Source organism: Maylandia zebra, linkage group LG17, assembly GCF_041146795.1.
Source record: "Maylandia zebra isolate NMK-2024a linkage group LG17, Mzebra_GT3a, whole genome shotgun sequence".
NCBI classification, from domain to species: domain Eukaryota; kingdom Metazoa; phylum Chordata; class Actinopteri; order Cichliformes; family Cichlidae; genus Maylandia; species Maylandia zebra.
The window spans coordinates 16,565,385-16,586,345 of NC_135183.1; the positions used below are offsets into that span (position 1 = coordinate 16,565,385).

At 47.4% G+C, this 20,961-nt stretch overlaps 1 protein-coding gene across 4 annotated transcripts; it reads right to left on the minus strand.

Annotated features, from left to right (window-relative positions):
- Nucleotides 1-33: 33 nt before the first annotated feature.
- si:dkeyp-27e10.3 (UPF0606 protein KIAA1549) lies at nt 34-20,144 on the minus strand. Of its 4 annotated transcripts, none has more exons than XM_004564923.2 (21): nt 19,803-20,144; nt 17,114-17,322; nt 13,012-14,295; nt 12,836-12,918; nt 11,775-12,074; nt 11,516-11,702; nt 11,367-11,426; nt 11,105-11,256; nt 10,830-11,007; nt 10,553-10,737; nt 10,195-10,400; nt 9,766-9,893; nt 9,630-9,644; nt 8,521-8,729; nt 8,199-8,434; nt 7,151-7,286; nt 6,593-6,877; nt 6,452-6,504; nt 6,243-6,370; nt 5,432-5,586; nt 34-5,345 (listed from the first exon to the last, which is right to left on the minus strand). In XM_004564923.2, the coding sequence occupies exons 2-21, from the start codon at nt 17,259-17,261 to the stop codon at nt 5,121-5,123; spliced, it is 4,353 nt and encodes a 1,450-aa protein (XP_004564980.1). In that variant the 5' UTR covers nt 17,262-17,322; nt 19,803-20,144; the 3' UTR covers nt 34-5,120. The 4 variants fall into 4 exon arrangements, with proteins under 4 accessions (XP_004564980.1, XP_004564981.1, XP_004564977.1 ...); XM_004564924.2 differs by having other exon boundaries at nt 6,692-6,877; nt 7,115-7,286; XM_004564920.2 differs by having other exon boundaries at nt 7,115-7,286.
- Nucleotides 20,145-20,961: the final 817 nt, after the last annotated feature.

The window sequence follows — 20,961 nt, forward strand, 5'->3', positions numbered from 1 at the left end:
AAGAATGAAGAAAAAGCCGTCAGCCTCTCTGAATCTGAACATGTCTCTTTAATGTTTTGAACACAGTCTGTCAGACTTGAAACACCACAGGGTGCAGCTCACACAGAGGCAGGGTAGAACAGATCCTATCAATGTGACCCGCACAGGTTAGCGGCACACTCATCTGGCCACTGTGGAACAGGTGAGGCTGCTGGCAGTGTTCCCAGCTCACTGACTCGACATTAAAAGAACTCCCCCAGGCTCTGTTTCCATGAAGCAGCATCACCAAGTTACCTGAACCACACCTGGGGCCTGCTCTCACCTGGTGTAAGTGTGTAAATCGGCGAGGCGGTGCGTGGAAACGGAGCCTGAAGAGGAGCAACAGGAATGTGGTTCGACTCGGAGCAGCCGTACAGAAGTTCATTCATGACAAAACTACTGACAGAGGGGAAATCTGAAACCCTGGCGAAAGCAAAGCTCTCTGCAGGTCAATGGTCAACACCTGAAAACAGTTTCAATTGCTGGTGCAGATACAGCTACTGATTTTGGCAGGGGAAAGCTTGTCCAAGCTCTTATTTTAGCGGGCAGTTTGAGATAACAGGAAAAGCTGGAATAGTAGCTAAAACATAGAATCGGTTTAAAATTTTGAAACAAATAATTATCAGATCCTTTAAACTCTGTTCAAAAACAACAGAACAAAGTTGAAACTGATAAGTTTTAAAAATGTGCCAATGCAGCAGCAGGTTTGTTTTAAAAGCTTCTGAAGGAGATCCACCGACAGCTGCAGTCTGCGCAAGATCTGTTTGTCAAATGATCTGTCTCAAAGATCTGTTTTCAAAGTTCTCCCCACTAAAGCTAATGATCAGCTGACCACATGCTTCCTGTGCCGTGACTCCATCGCCTCCACCTGCAGCTGCTGATCTGCTCTGCAGCAGTTTTTGCAGTTTTGTGGTGGCCCACCAGAGGGCTCCACTCACACCAAGGTCGGGAGGAGAGGTTCTGCTGGTTTTTGGCACAATGTGTTCAGTTGTTGTGTGGAGATGAATAAAGTCGGAATGGAAAGTTACAGCTCCTGTCTCGTCTGTACAATACCTCCACAGTTTCATATTTTTTGTCCACGACAGCAACTGGGCCGGCTCGGCCTGCAGGGAGGGGAGCAACCGTGATCCCCGCAAACTTCAGCAGGTCTCAGAGTGCTGATCAGTAGTTTTGTCATGAAAAATCATCCTCTGAGCGTCTGCTCATCTGCTGGACTCTTACTGAGGATCACAAGTCTAGAAAACAGAGTCTCTGGAAAACAGAAACATTCAGGAGAAGTTTATGAAGAGTTTGCTGAGAAGACTTTTCTTTGCTATTCGGACACCTGCAGGATTATTTTCCATTTTTGGGGTGATCTGATCGTTTCAGACACCTTGAGTCATTGAATTAGCACCATTTGATCCTGTAGGCATTGCTGAGTCCTACAGCGTGACTGACAGGTGCTAGGTCCAATCAGATCGTCTGTAGCAGGTAAAGAGTTCTGCGGTTGGTTTCTGGTTCATGACGAATGTGTTGTGTCTTTGAGTCTGTTCAGCAGAACAATCACAGATAAAATCTTTTCCGTATATAATAGGTTTCTATTCAACATCATATCCACTCCATCCATAAGCATCTTCATTCAGACTCAAAAATCTCCTAAAAAACAAAAACATGATGGTTCTCATGGTGTGTTTTTTCCGGCTGTGCTTGGATGAACGGTGCTTTCATGGCACTGTGACATGAATCACTCTTTGCTCACTCTTAACTGGATGTGGAACGATTCTTCACTTTTTTTACATCTTTTGGCAGCATGCTAAACATTAACTGCAACACCACAAATAGCTAAAGCCTCAAACTTAGTTGAACATGCTGAAGAAGAGCAGAGAGCAGATGCAAACAAACCTTCACCATGAGTGACCGACCACCAACACACCACAGAGAGGACAGCCAATCAGCAAAGAGAGGAACCAGCCGCTCAGCTATGCAACCAGGACATGAAACTAAAGGTTGAAACAATAGATGCAGAGACAATATCAGAAGGTCCACATGGAGAGACATTTCTCTGGATCTACAATCATGTCTGCAAAGCGGTCTTCTACAAGCTTCCAGAACGTTCTGCAGACTTCACTCACTGGACAAGGTCAATAATAAAAATAAAAATATTCAATAGTATAAAAGGTCAGTAATGACAAACCTTATTTTTCTCCCCTGATGAAACAGTGCGAACCTTTTAGGGGAGTGTGAGGATTCAGCCACAGGCTGAAACAACGAAAAGTTATTTATGCTCTTAATCGCCCAATAGAGCTGCAGGTTAAACATTAACACCTTTACCTGCAATGTCCTGGCATGAAGTCTGTAGTTCATGTGAGAACAATGAAGCTAACATAATGGGAAATTTCCTGGGCAGATCCCTCACCTGAACCACACAGTGTACTCAGAGTATCACTGAAGAGTACAGCTGAAATGAGCACTTCCTGACGTGTTCTACATGTGAGACAAAAGATCAGCCTGGAGTCCTGGACATATAAACCTTATCACTATTTGCTTTTCCCTTCATCAGGATCATCAGGCAGTTCTGACGAGACATCTCTCAGTGAGTTTATGAAGCAGCTCTCGTCTGAGGAAGAACCACCTTGCGGCGGTGATGAACGACTAGTTCCCCTCTCTCACAAACACTTTTTACCCACTTGTCTACAGCGCTCTGCTCACAGACTGATGGATGCAACAAATCAGCGACAAAAAGCTCGATACCAAAGCAATGCATTAGCTGAATTTTTTTTCATTGCCACCGATACATGAACACGCGAGCGAGTGAGCGAGCGGCTACGCTAAGCAACGTTTCCACAGAGAAACAAATGTTAGCTCAAAATCTACAGCGAGCTTAAACACAAGAGGATTACAACCATAGAACAGTAGTTTGGTCTTTTTTTTGATCAAAATAAAGCATTTAAAGTATACTTTCATATATAAGCAATAAAAAATATGTAACATCTCAATACTCCAGTAATAACTCTTACATTAATATTGTGCTCATTGGGATTCTATCTCTTTACATATATTTATTCATTCTTATAGATAGCTATAAATATTATTTTTCTTGTTTTGCATCCCCGTGCAGCAGGAACTGTGCGGCACCTCCAGCTGTCGACAGTGCAAAGACCTCATTGATATGGTTTATGAACAGACACCTGACCACCGTGGCTGATGGGAGTGTGGAAGGCAATTAGTGGTTAATGACAAGATGGTATGAGGCTGACAGTTAGCACCACAGAAGGTCCAGAGAATCAATCCACTTCAGAACTTTAGGAGGAATTGGTCCAGAGGGAAATATCCACTCAAAAGGTCAAGAATAACCATCTACCCCAATAGGATGAACCACCAGAAGGCCATTAAGGACAGCACTTCGCAGAGGTTCCATCGGATAGATTCCCTGGAGATCCATTCACTCTAGAACTCCAGGAACAATCACGAAGTTCTGAAAGACTAGAAGAAGGAAGTTCTTCTCCAAAGGTTGGTTGCACTAACTTAAGAAGGTATTTATAACCTGATGTTCTAAGTCAGGCCTGAGAAGTATTGGTAGTTGCACCATTCAGCCTTAAGTCTTCTTGCAAATCTTGGCATGTTCTTCAAACCAGAAAATGAAATTGTTGAGAACTATACACTCTTTTAGCGGACTGATTTGAAACAAGATAAGCTACCTGACCTAGTACATTCATCAACACTGAGAAAACTCGAGCTCCCGGAGAAAACTTCACCAGCACAACAAAAACATACAACCACTGCATAGCTGGTCTGACCCAAGCTCAAAACCAGGACCCTCTGAGGCACGGAGCCACTGTGCATTTGTTTCTATGAGCAATAAATTAATTTTACAACAAGCAAGCTATGCAGACTGTTACAGATACAACAACGAGGAGTTGACTCTCTTGATCTGTTTGAACTGACTGGAGAGCCTTAAAGTTTGAGTTGGTTCATGACCGAGCATTTAGTGGTGCTGCACTTTATCACACTTGTGCTTCATGAGCATCAACAATTACATGACCATATCCTTGTTTTACCCAGGAGGTCTTCTGCCTATGCCCGGTCAATAAAATGACTTATTTAGGTCCTAATGCCATGCTTCTCATGTTCTATCACGCTAGACTGCTTGGCGATCAGTGTGTCCTTGAGATAACTAATGATGTTTCAATTTTCTTATTTGTAGTAATTTTTTTTAAAATTTACTTTCATCTAAATTAAAAAAGCTGTTTTTAGCTGCTCTCTTACCACAGGGGGTCACAACAGCTGTACAAGTTTGATGTGGTAGAGGTTTACAATGAAGGCCCTTCCTCAAGCAACTAGAATTAAACCAGTGACCTTTTATTTCCCAAGTAAATGTGTTAACCACTAAAACACCAAAAGTAAACAGTTAGCAAGAATGCTTGCTGTTACGCAACACCCATCTTCATGTGCATGTTCGAGTGAACGAGTTTGCTACCACCGGGCATAGTTAAGGCTGGCTGGTGCAGTCAACATAAAGTTCACTCTAGACTGGTCTCAAATACTGATCTTGCAGTTAGAACTGGGTTTAATAAAAGCAGCTGCTCCAACTGTCCCCCAATATTAGGCTGGACCAAACCCCTCAAAACCCTCATGAACTCGAGGAGGCCAGAATGAACTCTCCAATGACTAAACTCCAGAAGACCAAGAGGCCAATCGGGTTGAAGACCATCAAGGACCATCTACTCCACAAGTTCAGGAATGAATTGCTGCTCCAGATGTCTAAAAAGTAACGACTGAATCAAGAGGTTCAGGAAGGATGATCATTAATGATGCTCTTTAGGAAGCACTTCAGTGGAAAATACAAGTCAAACTCATGTCTAATGAAACAGAGCTGAGAGTGACGGACAGACAGTTCAGGACCCTGTAAAGTACCGGAGGTCTCCAGGAGAGACGTCCAAGTTTTCAGACATGGATTGTGGTCCAGACTTGTTTTGGGTTTACCGGCACAGACGTACACTAGCTCAACAGAGCCCAGAGTGTAAATTGGTTAGTTTCATGGTTTCCCTTAGACCTTTCAGGTTCTATGTGGTTTAAAACTTTCAAAACCAGCTGAGTCCTGATCCAAAGAGGTCCAAACCAGTTTACGGGTAGCTGGTCACTGCCGCCTGTTTCTGTGCGAGACGTCGCAGCTCCTCCCTGATGGCCTTTATAAGAGAGGCGGAGGTGTGGGCGGATGGTGATGCATCCTCAGGCGGATATTCTGGAGTAGGTGAGGTCAGGAGGAGAGGTGGAGCTGACGGGTCCCGCAATGAGGAGCTGGGCATCTGGAAAACAGAGGAAGAGGAGAACTCAGGAAAGGACATCACCTGTGAAAAGAAAGGAGAAAGGGTGAGACATTTCAGCTCCACCTGTGCACCACCAAGCTATTTTCTTTACTGATTTCACCACTCACGCTCTCTCTGCTGGCTCCCGGCCTGGAAAGGTCCTGGTCTGAATGCTGCTGATTCCAGCTAGAGCCAGTGGGGCCCGACATGCTGCGACCCACCCCAGGGTATGCTCCAATCTGACTGGACAGACCCACCTGGGTCAGGTGATGGAGCTGTGCACCTGGAGGTCAGTGAAACCAGTCAGCAGATACAACATTAGTAAATCATCAGCCTGTGTGGAAACAAACTGAATACAGACAAAGTCATGTGAGGTTTGTTACCTTTGGCTTTATTGTCAGAGTCATGAGAAAAAAATGCCTCGTCCCACATTAACTAACCTAATCTACAGTCTCTGGGTATTCACACACAATATGATTCTTTTCAGAAATCTTGAGAGAATGATAATTCTTTCTTTCCTAAACTGTTAGAAATGCTGTATATTTGTTGTAGTGTATGGCACCACCAGGGGGCAGCCTCTACCGCATGACCAGTCAGCTGAATTATGCGTTACCTCTGCACATTTTGACTGTTTGAGACCAGTTCAGGATCTAAAACACGTCAGAAAGTGAAAATAAGAGGAGAATATTTTAGACTCAGATTTGATTCATTCATTTTACTTTAATCTGTATATTTCATGGCATAAAGTTACAGAACTGAATGTATTTATTGACTCACTGAGGCCATCCTCAGTGCTGTCGCTGCCCAGCAGGGGGCCGGTCATGTATATAGCTGCAGTGACTTCTATGAACCCCCCATCATGAAAAGTAGATACCTGCTGTCAGGTCATATAAACTGAACGCACGGTGAGCTGTTATTTGTTGATGGCTGTGACTGTACCTGTGCTCCCTCCTACAGGTCGAGGTCTAGAGGAGGAGGGTGGGTCCTCATACTGCCCCCTGTTGGAGTAAATGGACTCCTGCAGCTGATCTCCAGTAGACACATACCCTCCTGAGCTCAGCCCCTGCCTGTAGAAACACACAGAGAATGAGCTCTGGTTCTGACCTAGTACTCAGACTGGACCAAGTCTTCTGTATTCTGATACTAACCTCTGCAGGAGGCCCTGGACTGAGGTGGGGGACATCCCCAGCTCTGCATATCTCTGCAGGAAGAAGAGAAAGAAGAGAATTAAACCAGAGCACGAGTTCCTGACAGAAGTATCTGCTTCATCTGCAGGTCCACACACTCACTGCAGAGAAGGGGCTGTGAGGGGGGGCTGCTGGGTAAGAGCCCCACTGCTGGTTTGGGGGCCAGCTCTGAGGGGAGGGGCTGGGCAGGGCAGAGCTTACCCCGGCGCTGCCCTGCGAGGACGGCGACACCAGGGCGAAGGCGTCATCCAGAAGAGAGTGCATCTGCTGCCGGGCCTCTTCAATGGAGGGCTGGGGGGGCATGTAGGGTGGCGGGGCCGGGGCAGGGTCAAAGACCTCGTCAGTGGGGGAGGGGCTGCCGTGGTCCGGGGGCAGGTCGGGGTCTGACTGTAGGAAATGAAGTAGAACATCAAGTCAGCGCTCTGCTGTCTTACAAAAAAAGTCCACAGGGCTCAAAAAGACTTCCTGTGTCACTCAGAGTTCAGTAACAGTGTACAGCTCTGTCCACGTCATGCTGACGACACCATCAGTAACAGATCAGATCAGCCGTGTACCTCCAAACACTCAAACATTATGTGTGTCTGTGAATGCTTAGAACAGGCAACATATCCAGCTCACACCTACCTTGCTTATTTGATGGTTAAATTTTGTTTGCCTCACCATGTAGGCCACGTTGTTGAGTCCGGGGTATTTCCTGTAGGTGGCGCTCTGATCGGTGAGCAGCCGGTCTCTGTCTGTGTCAGGAAGACTTCCAGGTCCTGGCTGAGCCCGCCGACTCCTAGGAGAGCGCCTCCCTCTGGCAAAAAAACACAAGAGTTTACAGTCAGGCTGGAAACAGATGGGACAATAATGAGCTTAGCTTTGGTGCTAACAGGGATGCGGTTGGTATGTCTTAAATATGATTTCTCTAGAGTTTGAGGTCTCCTGCAGGGCCTCCTCCCAACTGGGCATGTCTGGAGGTGCTCAGGAGGCACTGATCAGACTGAGAAGGAGCACGGCTCGATTCTGAGCTCCTCCTGTGTCAGGTTGAAACGGACATCTTCGAGCTAAGCTCTCTTTCTTAACCTCACAGCAGCAGTACGGTACAACTCCTGCATGGAGCACCAATCCACCAGTCCATCTCAAGCTCCACCTTCCCCTTTGTCCGCGAGCCCAAAGAGAAAAATCAGCTATTGTCCACACAGCCTCCAAGACCTACATCATTTGCAAAGAGCAGGGATAAAATGCTAAGATTCCCAAAATGCACACCTTCTTCACCCTGGCTACCCTTTGAGGTCATGTTCATGAATATTACCTACAGGATCAAAGACATGCACCAACCCTGAAGGACTGACAAGAGTATTGACTATGTGTCCTTCTGAGGACATCAGTCCCATTCATCTGGATGTAGTGTTTTCAGTGAGAGAAACATTTCATCATCATCCACTTCTTCTGTCTTTGCTGCCTGCAGGTTCCCCCAACCTTATAAACTGTACAATCAATTAAATCAGTGCTGCAAGTTTTGGTCATTATGCAAATGTAATGCTATGTCCAGATGAACAGAATCAACTTTCTGGGATTTCCTTACCTGTGTGACTGAGCATGCGTCAAGGAAGTCTGAGAACACGTTTGTCTTTGAGGGAACTGAGTCAGCTTTCGCTTTAGTCACACAGAAGCAGCTGTTCATGGAGAATGAAATATTCTTTTTTCACCTCAGGTAGGGTCTGACCTTTTCCTGGAGTCGGTGGGAGTTGGGGGTGAGGCAGCATCGGCCTGCAGGATGCAGTCCATGTGGTCGTGGGCAGAGCTGTAGAGTCGCTGTGCCGCCTCACTCTGAACTGGACCATCTCCAAATGCGTCCATGATGTCATCCATGGAGGGAAACTCGCACTGGCCCCGCCTCTTAGCACGCTGTCGCAGTTTGTTCCGGTGATGCTCGATCTCTGACTTGTGCCGCAGCGCCACCTGCAGGAACAGAGACGGTTGACTACAGTTAATGATGATGACCTCATGGCAAGCTGTGACTGGATGTATTTTTGTTGTCAACTCACCTCTGTGTTGACCTTTTCAGTGAGGGAGGGGCTTGGCTGTGATGGGGCATGTGGCTGCGGTGGGCTCGGACGTGGCTGCATGGCGATGAGCTGCACCTTGTTGGCCTGACGACGGGTGCCGTCAGATGACCCGCGGGACAGGCGGTCCACATGGTCAAAGATGGAGGACGAGGACAGCAGTTCGTCCGGGCCGCTGCCTGATGGAGCACCTGTGGAAGGAGAGGTCAGAGGACAGAAAAAAGTGAAAGGAGACTTAAAGACCAACAGAGAAGTGAAAGCTCAGACTCCCAGGATGCATTTCACCAGTGACCATCTACTGAAAGCTTGCAGAGCGAGTAGGTCAGTCCCATAGACATCCATGTTAAAGCTTTACAGCAGAAATAAACGTGTTTATGTGTGCAGAGCTGCAGTTACTGCAGAAGGATAAAAAGTGACAAGCAACCAACAAGGAGATGAAGATGGCGATGATAAGGATAATGATGAAAAAGTGGGAGAAAAAAACTTTTTCCCAGAATAAGCAGCAGAAGAAACAAAGAGAGAATGAGGGAAATCCCTCAGACAGACCAAGACCCCCAGCACAGAGGTCAGAGGTCATATGCAGAGGACATCCAGGAGGCTGACAACTGCGGTCAGATCTTCAGCATTACTCAGGGTTGTGTTTGTTACTGTCAGAGAAATTATTTTACCAGAAATAACCTTCAAACTATAGAGAAGTCTGAATATAAACATTTAGACAACAAGCATGTATATTCCAAGTGTACAAGAATAATAAAAAAGAGAAGTTAATAAAGTAAGAGTGGAAAGTAAAATTCGCTCCATCATTTAGTGATGATCAGTATTCAGATTTAGCTTACTGCTGATGACTCGCCTCATAAACCAGGACCTGTTCTTCCCTTTATGAGTTAAGGTATTGTTGTCGCTGGTACTGTGATTACTGGAGATGGATCGATTTGACACAGTCACAGATTAATTATTATTATTGTTTAATCTGTGAATTTAAAGGTTGAGCTCTTGTCTCTGCAGCATCGCAATGCTTCACGTGTTGATAGGAAATGTGGATTGGAGATCGGTGTGTGAGAAGGTGGTAATGTGTTGGCATGGTAACGTACCCATTTTGCTCCTCCCTTCAAGTAGGCAGTGCATTAAACAGAAAAGACAAAGTTTGAACAGAGCAGAGCCTCCATCCTTTGTTTACAGCCTATTCATTACAAATACTAAAGCTGATTATGTCACTGTGGCTCTCACCATTTTTGGGTGTCTTCCTGTGCTGTTTCCCCTCGCTGGGTGTGGCCACAGGTCGGGTGCTTTCTTCTGCTGACTCCCTGCCGCTCGATTGGTCGCTTCCTAACGAGTCGCCGTCTGATGGGCTGAGCCTGACAATGGACACAACAGGTAAATGGTAAATGGCCTGCATTTGTATAGCGCTTTTCTAGTCCCTAAGGACCCCAAAGCGCTTCACACTACATTCAGTCATTCACCCATTCACACACTGGCGATGGCAAGCTACATTGTAGCCACAGCTGCCGGATTAAGTAAAATTTTGAGATACTTCAGTAAAAATGTTCGATGTCGACGATTTCTCTGAATTAAAAATAATCGTGTCAACGAGCCAGTGAAGTTCATATTCTATATTTTTTAACAAGTTTGTTTAATAAGTCACAACATATTCCTAACCTCCCCCTGCGGCGGCTCAGCCGCGACACCTTGGTGGATGATCCTTTGGATTTGGGGGTGTTGAGGTCTCCGCCATCGGAGGGCGTGGCTTCCTTTACTGGTGCAGGAAGTGGACCGGACTCCTGGATCACCATGATGTCATCCTTACTGTGCTGACCCAGGTGAAGCTTTGCAAAGTCGAAGCCTTTAACGCTGGGAGCCTGAAGCTGACAGAGGATATGGATCAGGGGTCAGTAAGGTAACAAAAACATCATGTTGGTGGCTAAAATCCTAAGATTGCAGACACAGAGGACAGAAAAACACCAGGTGTCATCGCCTGTTAATTTTAAAGTGCCAGTCCTTTTTGTTGACCTCTGACCTTTTGCCTCTGCTGGATGGTGTTAATGGCGTCCGGCTGGAACTCAAGCTTCTCGGAACCGCAGAGCTTCCAGTACAGGATGATGATGATGAAGACGGCCAGTACAACCGGGACAACAACACCGACAATCAGCCAGATGCTGCTGCTCTGAGTCTCAGCTGGAGGGACAGAGATCGTCTCCACAGCTGGAAACAGAATCAAAAAGATCAAACTTTATCAATATGACACTTTCTGAACCAATCAGAAGCAGTTTGGACACACTCAGCATTGGACTCACGTTGGGCCAGCGGTCTCTGCACACGGTGTCCAAGGACAATGGCGGCCCTTTGAAGGTCCACACGGTTCAGAGTGGCGGCGGTCACCTCAGCAGGGACCCTCTCTCCACCGGGACCCTCCACAAAGTAAAAGACCTCCAGAGGGCGCTCTGCCCCTGACAGCCTGGAGACCCGCACCACCTGAGACACAACCGGTTCAGTGCACATTCACATTGTACAGGTACACACACCTCTGTCTGGTGGCATTACATCAGCCATCATTGCCTTGTGCGTGTACCTGTAGACTGTTGTTGCCCACTGCTGTGGCTCTCTTCCAGCGCCTCCTACTGGTTTCCTGCAGTCCCTCCTCCAACAGCAGAGCCAGGCGTCTCTCCAGACGAGCCTTAAAGCTTCTCTCAGCCACCAGCTGCTCCTGAACTCCCAGCAGGACTGATACCACACAAAGGGGAGTTCGTCAGAGCGAAGCTAACACATACCATCATCCACACAGTACAAAAACATCATACCAAAATGTAAAAAAAAGAGAGTGGGTTTCTTACCTGTACGGACCCAGGTGGAGCGCAGGTGGTGTGAAGTGTTGAGCTCAGGGTAGTGAAAGGCTGTTAACAGAAGTTTGATAAAAACGCTTTACATATTGTCGGTTTAATGTTTACTGTGACATGTGATGGGTTTGTGTATCATCTCGTACGTTCAGCGATCTGCAGCGCAGGAAATCCCACGTAGAAGCTGAACTCCACCAGGCTGAGCTTCCTCAGGTGTTCACTGACCTCTGACCCCGGCAGGTAGCCCCGGCCATCCCGCACCGCAAACGTGATGTCGACGGGAACCTTCTGCTCCACCGCTGGCCGGGCCACGCTTATGGTGATGTTCAGCAACTGTGTGAAGAAGTAAAAGAAATTAGAAAAGCGAACGGCTTTAAATGGTGACCACACACGAGGCAGACTCACCTGTACGGTGGCGTTCCCTCCCTCATGTAATCTCTTCCGTGTCTCTGCGTACGCCATGGTGAGCCCTCTCTCCACCCGTTCACTGAAGTTGCAGACTCGGATGTCAACATGAGTGGGAACAAACTGCAGCACAGAGTGGATCTGATACCTGAGGTCAGGTATGGTGTACAGTGGTGAAACTGTGGGAATGGGGCCGAAGCGTGGCGGCGGTCGGCGGAGGGCATTGATGACGGACATGGCAGTGAAGATCAGCGGTCCCGACACAACACGAAAGGCAAAACTGGATGGAGTTCTTAGGAACTGAAAAGGAAACAACCAGGGAAGAGTGGAAAGTTATTAACAATTTTTAAGTTTAGCTTAATATCTAATAAGGATTCAGTAAAGTAAATGAATAAATGAAAGAGAAGGCATTAAAAAAATAAAGAAAAGTATGCATCAGATGGCATATTTTCATGGATTAAATGGTTTTTATTGATTTTTGTGTAATTTAAAAGCTTGGACCTTCTCCTGCTGCCTCTAACAGTCTATGGACTGATTTCTATGTGAAAGACTAAAATCTAAAGGATGTCAGGTTTATACTCCGAGTGTCTCGATGCCTCTGCTCCCAGTAAACAACAAGCTAACATTAGCTTAGAAACAGAGTTCACTATTACAAAGTTAATAAATGACTGGCTCCCAGCACAACGCAAACTCCACATAAGCATGAACCAGAACGTCAGTGACACAGTAACACACAGAGATCAGTCTCTGGTCATTGGTTGGTTGCTTTGGACAAAACTAATGAGGAAGAAAATCCAGTGAGAAAGACAAATATTAGCCGATCATTGTCTGTGTGTTTGACTAAATTCTGACCAGTACTGCAGATAGAGTAGTGATTCTTGTGACTGCAGCCGAATGAGCTAAAAACAAACACTTCAGAGCGAGAACATTAGAGGACGGGCTGGGATTAGCCTGTTTCATGTGAAGTCTGTGAAGCAGGAGCTTGACTGTGAGGGGAAACCACAGTCAGCATCAGCAGGACGGAATCATGCAGATCTGAGAAGCAGCGATTCTGTTTGTACCTGCAGCTCCACTGAGCGGTTGAAGTCTTTTTTCAGAAGATCTCGGACCTGACTGAAACCAGCAGACGAGCCTTTGGAGCTGACTGCAGGGCACACAAACATGGAAGACATCAGTGATTAGACAGAACATGTGCAGCACCTGGAGGTACGGTCACATGACCTTCTAAGACTCTTACCTACTCTGACCAGGTACATTTCTGGCTTGGTGACATTGCACAGGTATTGTCTGGTGGGTGGTGTCTGGGCCACTCTGGGTGTGGTGACTGGAGGGGCTCTGGTCAGGCTGATGGCTGTGATTTGGGTGGTGGTGATGATGGCGGTGGTTGTTGTCGTGGTAGCCTTAGTAGTGGTTGCGGCCTTGGTGGGAGGAGCCTTTGCTGGCATCTCAGTGACCACTGTGGGCCTCTCTGGCCTCTCAGGGCGGGTGGGGGGTCCCAGTGGTGGAGGGGGAGGCACCCAGCTGGTGGTGTTGGACGGGGGTCGGGAAGGGTGCCTGCTTGGGACCGAGACATAGTCTTTGTGTTTTGGAGCAAGAGCAGTAGGGGTGGAAGGGATCTTGGGGGTGGCTGATGGAGCAGGTGTCTTCTCCTCACCTGTGAGGATAGGTGTAAGGATGAGGGGAGGTGTGGGCTGTCTTGGGGGATGCTTAGGCTCCAATCCTAGAGGAGCAATGGGGCTCGAGGATGGGGTAGAAGGAGGATGGTGGGTGTGTGTTGCTGTAGGTGTAAGGACAGGTTTGGAGTCGTTCTCATTTACCTTTTCCCTCTCCTTCTCCTTCTCCCTCTCCCTCTCCCTCTCCTTCTCCCTCTCCCGAGCCAACAGGTTTGTGTAGTACTCCAGACTGTTCATGTCAGGCAGCAGCAACTCCGTCGGCTCCAGTGGGATCATGTCCTCCAAGTCATAGTCCTCATCCCAGGTGGGGAAGACATCTGGATGGGCAGGCTGAGTGTGAAGGGGAATGTTGGGGGTTGAGGAGGAGGGGGAGAGGGGAAGTTTGGATGACAGTGAGAGGGTGGGGCGAGCAGGAAAGGAGGTGTCATAAGAGACCCAGTCCCCCCCATTGTCCCCATCATAGGGGTGGCTGGGCAGTGGCGTGGCGAGGGCCATCTCGTCACCTTCAGGTACCATGAAGGACAGAGTCTCCAGGTAGTCCCCAGACCCCCAGGCCTCCTCCAGTGAGGGCCCCTGTTCCCAGGGGGGAGGAGGAGTGAGGGTGGGCTGGCTATGTGGGGGAAGTGGTGGAGGTAGACTGGGGGACAGGAGGTCTGGAGGTCTCAGGAGGAGGTGGATCCCCTGAGCACCAGAGTCTGGGTCCTCTGCTGAGCCTGCACCACCACCGTTACTGTGGTATCCAGAGTCTGAGGGGTGGCTGGGAGGTGAGGGTCTAGAAGAGGTGGAGGATGATGATGGTGATGACGGATGTGACGAAGAATCAGTCGTTCTGTTGAATTCCAGCACAACTGTGGGCCAGAAGGACAGAAGTCGTGAATTTAAAAGCTCAACATTATACCTCAAGAGTGAGCGTGTGCCATAACCAGATTGTTACCAAACACGAGGGAATAAACCTGAAGGACCCTGAAAGAAACTGATAAACATGAACAAATCTGAAGACCCTGAAGACCCGAATAAACCTGAGGACTGGTAAGAACCTAGGGACCCTGAATAAACCTAAGTAAAAAGTAAGAAAGTAAAAGCAGATCTATGGAGGACGTTTCTATTTTTGTGCAAATCTAACTGAACTTTGTGCTATATTAACATAAAGGTAAAATAGTATCTGTAGATGGGAACACAAACTTTATTCAGTTTTTTATTCTAATTGCAGTCAGCTTTAATCTGAACAAAAAGAAGGAAAATAAAAAATATATCTCCGTTTTCTGGTGCCTGCATTGTAGAGGGTGACTTTGCTCTAAACAGGAAATGACTACAGTCACGGGTTAAAGTGGATTCAGCAGGTGGGGGAACACTAAAAATCAGTTTTAGTGGCTCAGTGTGAGGAAAAAAATCAAACTCACAATACTTTCTACTGAGAGCTCCAGTAGATTTTCTTAATGTACAGGCTGTGATCAGCTGACCTGCTGCTCTTTGCGGATTTACACACCTGAATTCAACCAGATGTGAGCAGATGTTTCATGAGTTGTTCTGGCTGATTTCCATACACTGACAGTACACTGTTTATGCTGTCTTTATATCGTTTATATCATTGTTTTCTACATTAAATCCATCACAGTTCAGCAAACTAACCTGCTTATCCTGCACTAACTTGCAGAGGATTTTCATGCAGCCTTTAAATAACTCAGTTAAGTCTACCTCAGTTTGTTTAGCAGCATGATTCGCAATATGAAGAAACATAATTTCACATGTACAAACCCAATATCTGATGCAAAAACATGTAAGCTTTCTTTTCTCTCCCTGTGAAATACAGCAGCTCAAAGAAAGGGCTGTAAACCGAAACTAATGAGCCTGTTTTGAAAATGTAAGGAATAGAAATCTCAGATACTTATTTAAAATGTAGGGAGTAAAAGTAAAAAGTCGTCAGAAAAAAAAAAGTGCAGATACCTAAAATCTGTAAGTAAGTACAGTAATGAAGTATTTGCACTTCATTTCTTTTGACCTCTGCCAGTGGCACACTCGTTTTTACAAACATATTAGTATTTTTGAATTATGATTTGAAACTGATCACAGCACAAAATAAAGAATAAACTCTGAAATGACAAAGCGTCACAAACACAGATCACCTTAATGAGACTGAGCTGGTTCAGCTTCTTTACAGCATTCATTCACACAGCAGAAACACACTCCTCTTTTTCCTCCCTTGCAGTCTCTTTAAAACCATTTGTCTTTATGACGTACACACACACACACACACACACACACACACACACACACACAGCCTTGACTGGGTCTCTTTCATCTGGTCTTGGCCTTGTTGCCGTGGTGACGCCGTGCTTTGCGGCAGCATCACATGCAGAACAGAGACGAGTCATTGGTATTCAGGAGACGACGCCCTCTCACACACAGACAGACAGACTGATCGATAGATGCAGAAAATATTTATCATTTTTTAATTATAAAGAATCTCTTCAGATTGATGCACTAGGCTAACTGCTAACCTGCATTTATCTGAGCTCCTGTATTTACTGCTCTCAGCTCTGAGAAACATCTCCTGTTATTCCTGACTCTGAGGTGCCCTCACAGAACAGCTGTGGCTGAGGTGTTTTATGGCAGCACATCTGCTTCTGTACTCCATCACATTTATTTTAAAGCGTTGGGTCCTTCTGATTTGCAGTCTAAAATATAAATCTACTCAAATATGACACGATAGTATTATAGATAATCTCCTCAGCAGTAAACCTTATTCTTCTTTCACCTGCTTCCATTAGGGGGTGCCAAAGTGGATCATCTGCCTCCATCTCCCAGCATCCTCCTCTCACACTGACAACTCAGCAGTCCTCCTTCACTACATCTATGAACCTCCTCTGAGGTGTTCCTTTTCTCCTCCATCTTCATCCTCTGCCCATGCTTAGACCATCTCAGGCTTCCCACTTCACTTTGTTTATTTACAGTTTTTTTATTCACTAAGCGTTCATTATGTGCTTGCTGAGCTCTCACATCTGTTTTATTTCACATCTGCGTAGCTCTGACGTCTCATGGCACAGGTGCTCTATAGAAGAGCAGGTGGAGAATAAAAAAATTAGCCCAGGGAATTGAGCTACATTTCATTGTGGATGTATGACCATGTGATGTTTGTGGTTTTTCTTTCAGTGCACTGAAACAAGTTTCTACGTCTTCATCAGGTTGGACAAACTCTTCTTCAGTCTGAATTAAAACACAGCCATGGGTTGAAATCTGACATCCATAATGCAACATGTGATCCACAGAGGGCGCTATAATAAACACACACTCCCCGAATCTGTCATCTCTAACACAAGTCCTGAAATGTCGAGTGACGTTTCAGGACTAAAAGTGACATCACACCAACACAGTCACAACCAGCTGACCTCTGAGAGCTGTTTGTGATGAAGCAGCTTCCTGCTGCCTACATCTGATCAGCTGATGTCAGTGTAAACCTCCACAGTCTGACATCAGCAGGTCATGTGACTCTGTGTGTGCGTGAGTCAGTAATGTGGGAGGATGACAATATGGAGCTAAAATGAGACTCAGAAGAAGATTCCTGCACTGCAGTCCTTTTGAGGAAGTCCATGTTCATTTCCTGCTGTGTACAGATGGCTCAGAGGTCAGAGGTCAACATTAACAGCTAACAGCACCTAGCAAGGTTACCTGCAGCAGGTGAACTTGAGGTCACCATGGAAACCAATGTGCCAGCCACCAGCAGGACCACACCTAGTGTTTGTCTGCAGGCCGAGGTTCTGCGTTCCATCCTGGTCCTGGTGCTGGAGCTGGGGCCTGGCGAGGTCACAGCGTCCATCGTCCTCAAAGGACCGGCGGTGCGGTCCCGCTACAAAGAGCCGAAGGACCCTCAGGAGGACCTGAGTAGCATAGAACAGCAGTCAGAAAATGTGTGTCCTGCAGGGTTCTCACCGAGCACAGGAGAACATTCTCCTGCTGGATGATGACATCATCAAACGGATCAGGAAAGATTCAGCTAAAACTCTTTTTTACCTTCATCGTTAGTTACTTTAAAAATAAAGGCTGTAAAGTTGTGTGGAGTAGTGTGTGACCCTCTGATGGGAAGGTTCATAGTTGAAACAATTCATCAAAGTTTGAAATAACAAATCTAACTATCAGCCTGACGCATTAGCTTTTGTCTCCGAACTAAAGTCCCAGCAAGTTCTGATACCCTTCCATCCACCCTGACCTCCTCCCTGCTCCAACTCAGACTACAGCTGGCCTGCTGTGGATGTTTAGGTCTGATGCTGAAACCAGTGTTTATGGACTGACGCTGTCAGATAGGAGAGAGACCAATATTCTCGATGCACACCGTCTGTGAGAGCTTTGCTGCAAAGGTAACAGTGATGAAAGAAAAACACTAAAGTGCCTCATTACAGTCCAGCATGAAGCTGAGAAGACTCTGAAGCAGTGAAAAAGTAGGAACCCAGGGACAGGCGGTGCTGCAGAAGCATTCATTGTGAAGCAGACGTGCTGCTTTGAAAACAGACAAAGACTTGCAGCAAAGACTCAAAAGACTCCAAGTAGATGCACGTATGTCATAAACAAACTCCTACATCACCTCATTCTTGAGTTATTACATTTACAAACTTGGGTGTCCTCGCTGCCCCCCAGTGCCATGACGACATACCCCATCGGACTTTTACGGTTCAGGGGTAAAATCCCCCAAAATCCTCTGCTTAAAGGATCTGAAGGTTTTTACGTGCTGTAGACCCTGCAGCAAACATTTTACTGTGACTGTGCCCTCTAGTGGTGGAAGTGCTTGGTGCTTGGTGTCCTGATGTCCTGATGTCTTATTTTGGAGGACAGCATGAAAACGTCTAAAGCCACCCCATAACAAACCCACGACCTAAAGACTGTGGAACATGCTCATTCATTTGGTTTTAGGGTGTTCTGCTGAAGGCTGCAGGGAGGAGGTCGGGTGGATGGACGGGACAACAAAGACACAGAATGATGTTAGTCTAATATTTCAAACTGTACTCGTAAAGAATTGGGTACCTTAAACTGGGGCTGTTCAGCCTGGATAAAACCCCTCTGAAACTGAAACACGGAGCGCTAAAAATGCTCTGATGTTGCTTCGAGAGCAGCTCAGGTCTGAATGAAGATCACAGCTGACATTTCTGACAGCATGCAGAGCGGGGTCAGGATCAGGGCTGCCACACCATCAGAAGGTCAGTTAAACATGTACCTGCTGCTGGACCCTCACACCCGAATCACCTGATTTCAGCAGCTTCACATCCTTCATTCTGGAAGGGTGGAGGACATAAACCCAGAACATCTAGGCTTAGGCTACAGTCTAACTCTGAACCTGAAACACTTTCTCTGTGAAGATGATGAAGACCTGCTCCAACCTGCGGGTGGAGCATCTGGACCACTGACTTATTACTTCATTGTCCAGGTTTGTGATGAAGGCTAGCGGGGCTTTAATCTGCACATATTTCTGATCTCGTCTCAACTTTAACATCAGCACTTCCCTGTGAGTCAGCTCATCGTAACCAGGCTGAGCTGAGGACAGCTCTCAGGTAATATTAATAAAGAGATTACACGCAGTGTCACGTGATCCCTGCTGCTCCTCACAGCCCCTCAGTACCGAGCAAAAAGGGAGCTCTGCTTTCTCTGCAGAGCACGATTACAAATGGGTCACTGTCCCAGACCCCGGAGCCTACGAGGGTGTGCGGCTGAAGCAGGAGGCTTCAGGCTCGCCTCCACCTGCGGGGATTTTTCTGTTTGCGCAAAGCATGAAAATGTCGGTTTGAAGGATTTGCATAAAGAACCTTCAAAAATGATCAATCAGTCAATAAATCAACCATCGATCAATAAGTGAAACCACAAAGACGTGACGGTGAATATTTAAAAGGTATCCAGCTGTTTGTCTGACCGGCTTTCACAACTGTGCCTAATAAAGTGACAGGTTGGTATATTCTCTGTCAGTCCGGGTTTTTGTGCTCTGCTCGGCTCCGTTTCCAGAACACTCACTCCTCTGCCGGTCTGGCCCGGCTCGGCCTCCTCTCAGATTGACCCCATTATCGGACAGATGCTAACTGCCTCCACCCGCCCGCCGAGTCCGCGAGGTGGAGGCTGCATCCGCCCCGCATGTTCGTGTCCGGGGCTGATATGCCCCCCTCCCCCTTCCCCCGGCACGCTCCGGTCCGGTCCGGCACGGCCCAGTTTACCGTGAGGACGACGCTGCCTCCGGTGCACGGCTGAAGGAGCCTCGCTTCTTATAGCGGCCGCGGACACACAGAGCCGCAGACCCGGGATCACATTCAGACTGCAAGCCGGGCCGGGCCGGGCCGAGCCGGGCTATTCTCACTGAGTCTCTGCCACGGCGGAGACCTACCTGCCATCCTGGAGATGCGGTTCGGGCGCGTCACGCCTCTCCAAGCCGCGCAGCGCGCTCCCTGCGTGGGGAAGAAGAAGGAGGCGGAGAGTCCCCGCAGAATCACACCTCCTCCTCTTCTCCTCCTCGGAAACAGCAGCAATCAGCCTCCACCGCCCGGTGGTGTCGGTGCTGTCCGAACCCGTCACATTCACAGCGCGTCCGGTTCCGGTACCAGTCCAGCCGGCCCCTCCCAGCATCATCTGACCCGACCTGCAAGTCAAAGCGCTTCTTCTCACACACGGACCGTTATTTGAACCGGCACCGGCACAGGGCCAGGACAGCCGGATCTGACCATGAAAATGAAACAGCAGAGAACTGCTCAGCTTTTATTTTATGAAGCCAACAAAAACACACACACACTCTCTCTCTCTCTCTCTCTCTCTCTCTCTCTCTCTCTCTCTCACGCACGCACACTCTCTCTCTCTCTCTCTTTCTCTCTCTCGCACGCACGCACACACTCTCTCTCTCTCTCGCACGCACGCACACACACTCTCTCTCTCTCGCTCTCTCTCTCTCTCGCACGCACGCACACACACACTCTCTCTCTCGCTCTCTCTCTCTCTCGCACGCACGCACACACACACTCTCTCTCTCTCTCGCACGCACGCACACACACTCTCTCTCTCTCGCTCTCTCTCTCTCTCGCACGCACGCACACACACACTCTCTCTCTCTCTCGCACACACACACACACACACACACACACACACAAACGCACAGACTCTGCTCATGTTTTTATGCTTCATGCAGACCTGGGCCACGGGCACAGCGGTACACTGGTTAGCAGGTAGGTTGTGGGTTTGAATCCCGTGGTCAGTTGGGCTCTGCGTGTGTGTTTGGTAACAGCTGACTTAATTCAGGTGTGTGAATGTGAGTAATAAAGTGCTCTGATTGGTCAGTTAGACTGGAAAAGATTAAGATACCAACCAGTTTATTTGAATGCTGCTGTTTCTGTTGAAGGTCACCCTCCGTATTTTCACCTTAAAGATGAACTGAGCACTCCTACAGAGAACAGCTGATACTCGACAACAGTGCAGCCATAATAGAGGAAGCCTGCTCTGAACGGACCGACGTCACGGGCGTTCCAGTCTGTGCTGAAGTTTGAGTCTGCAGTAAC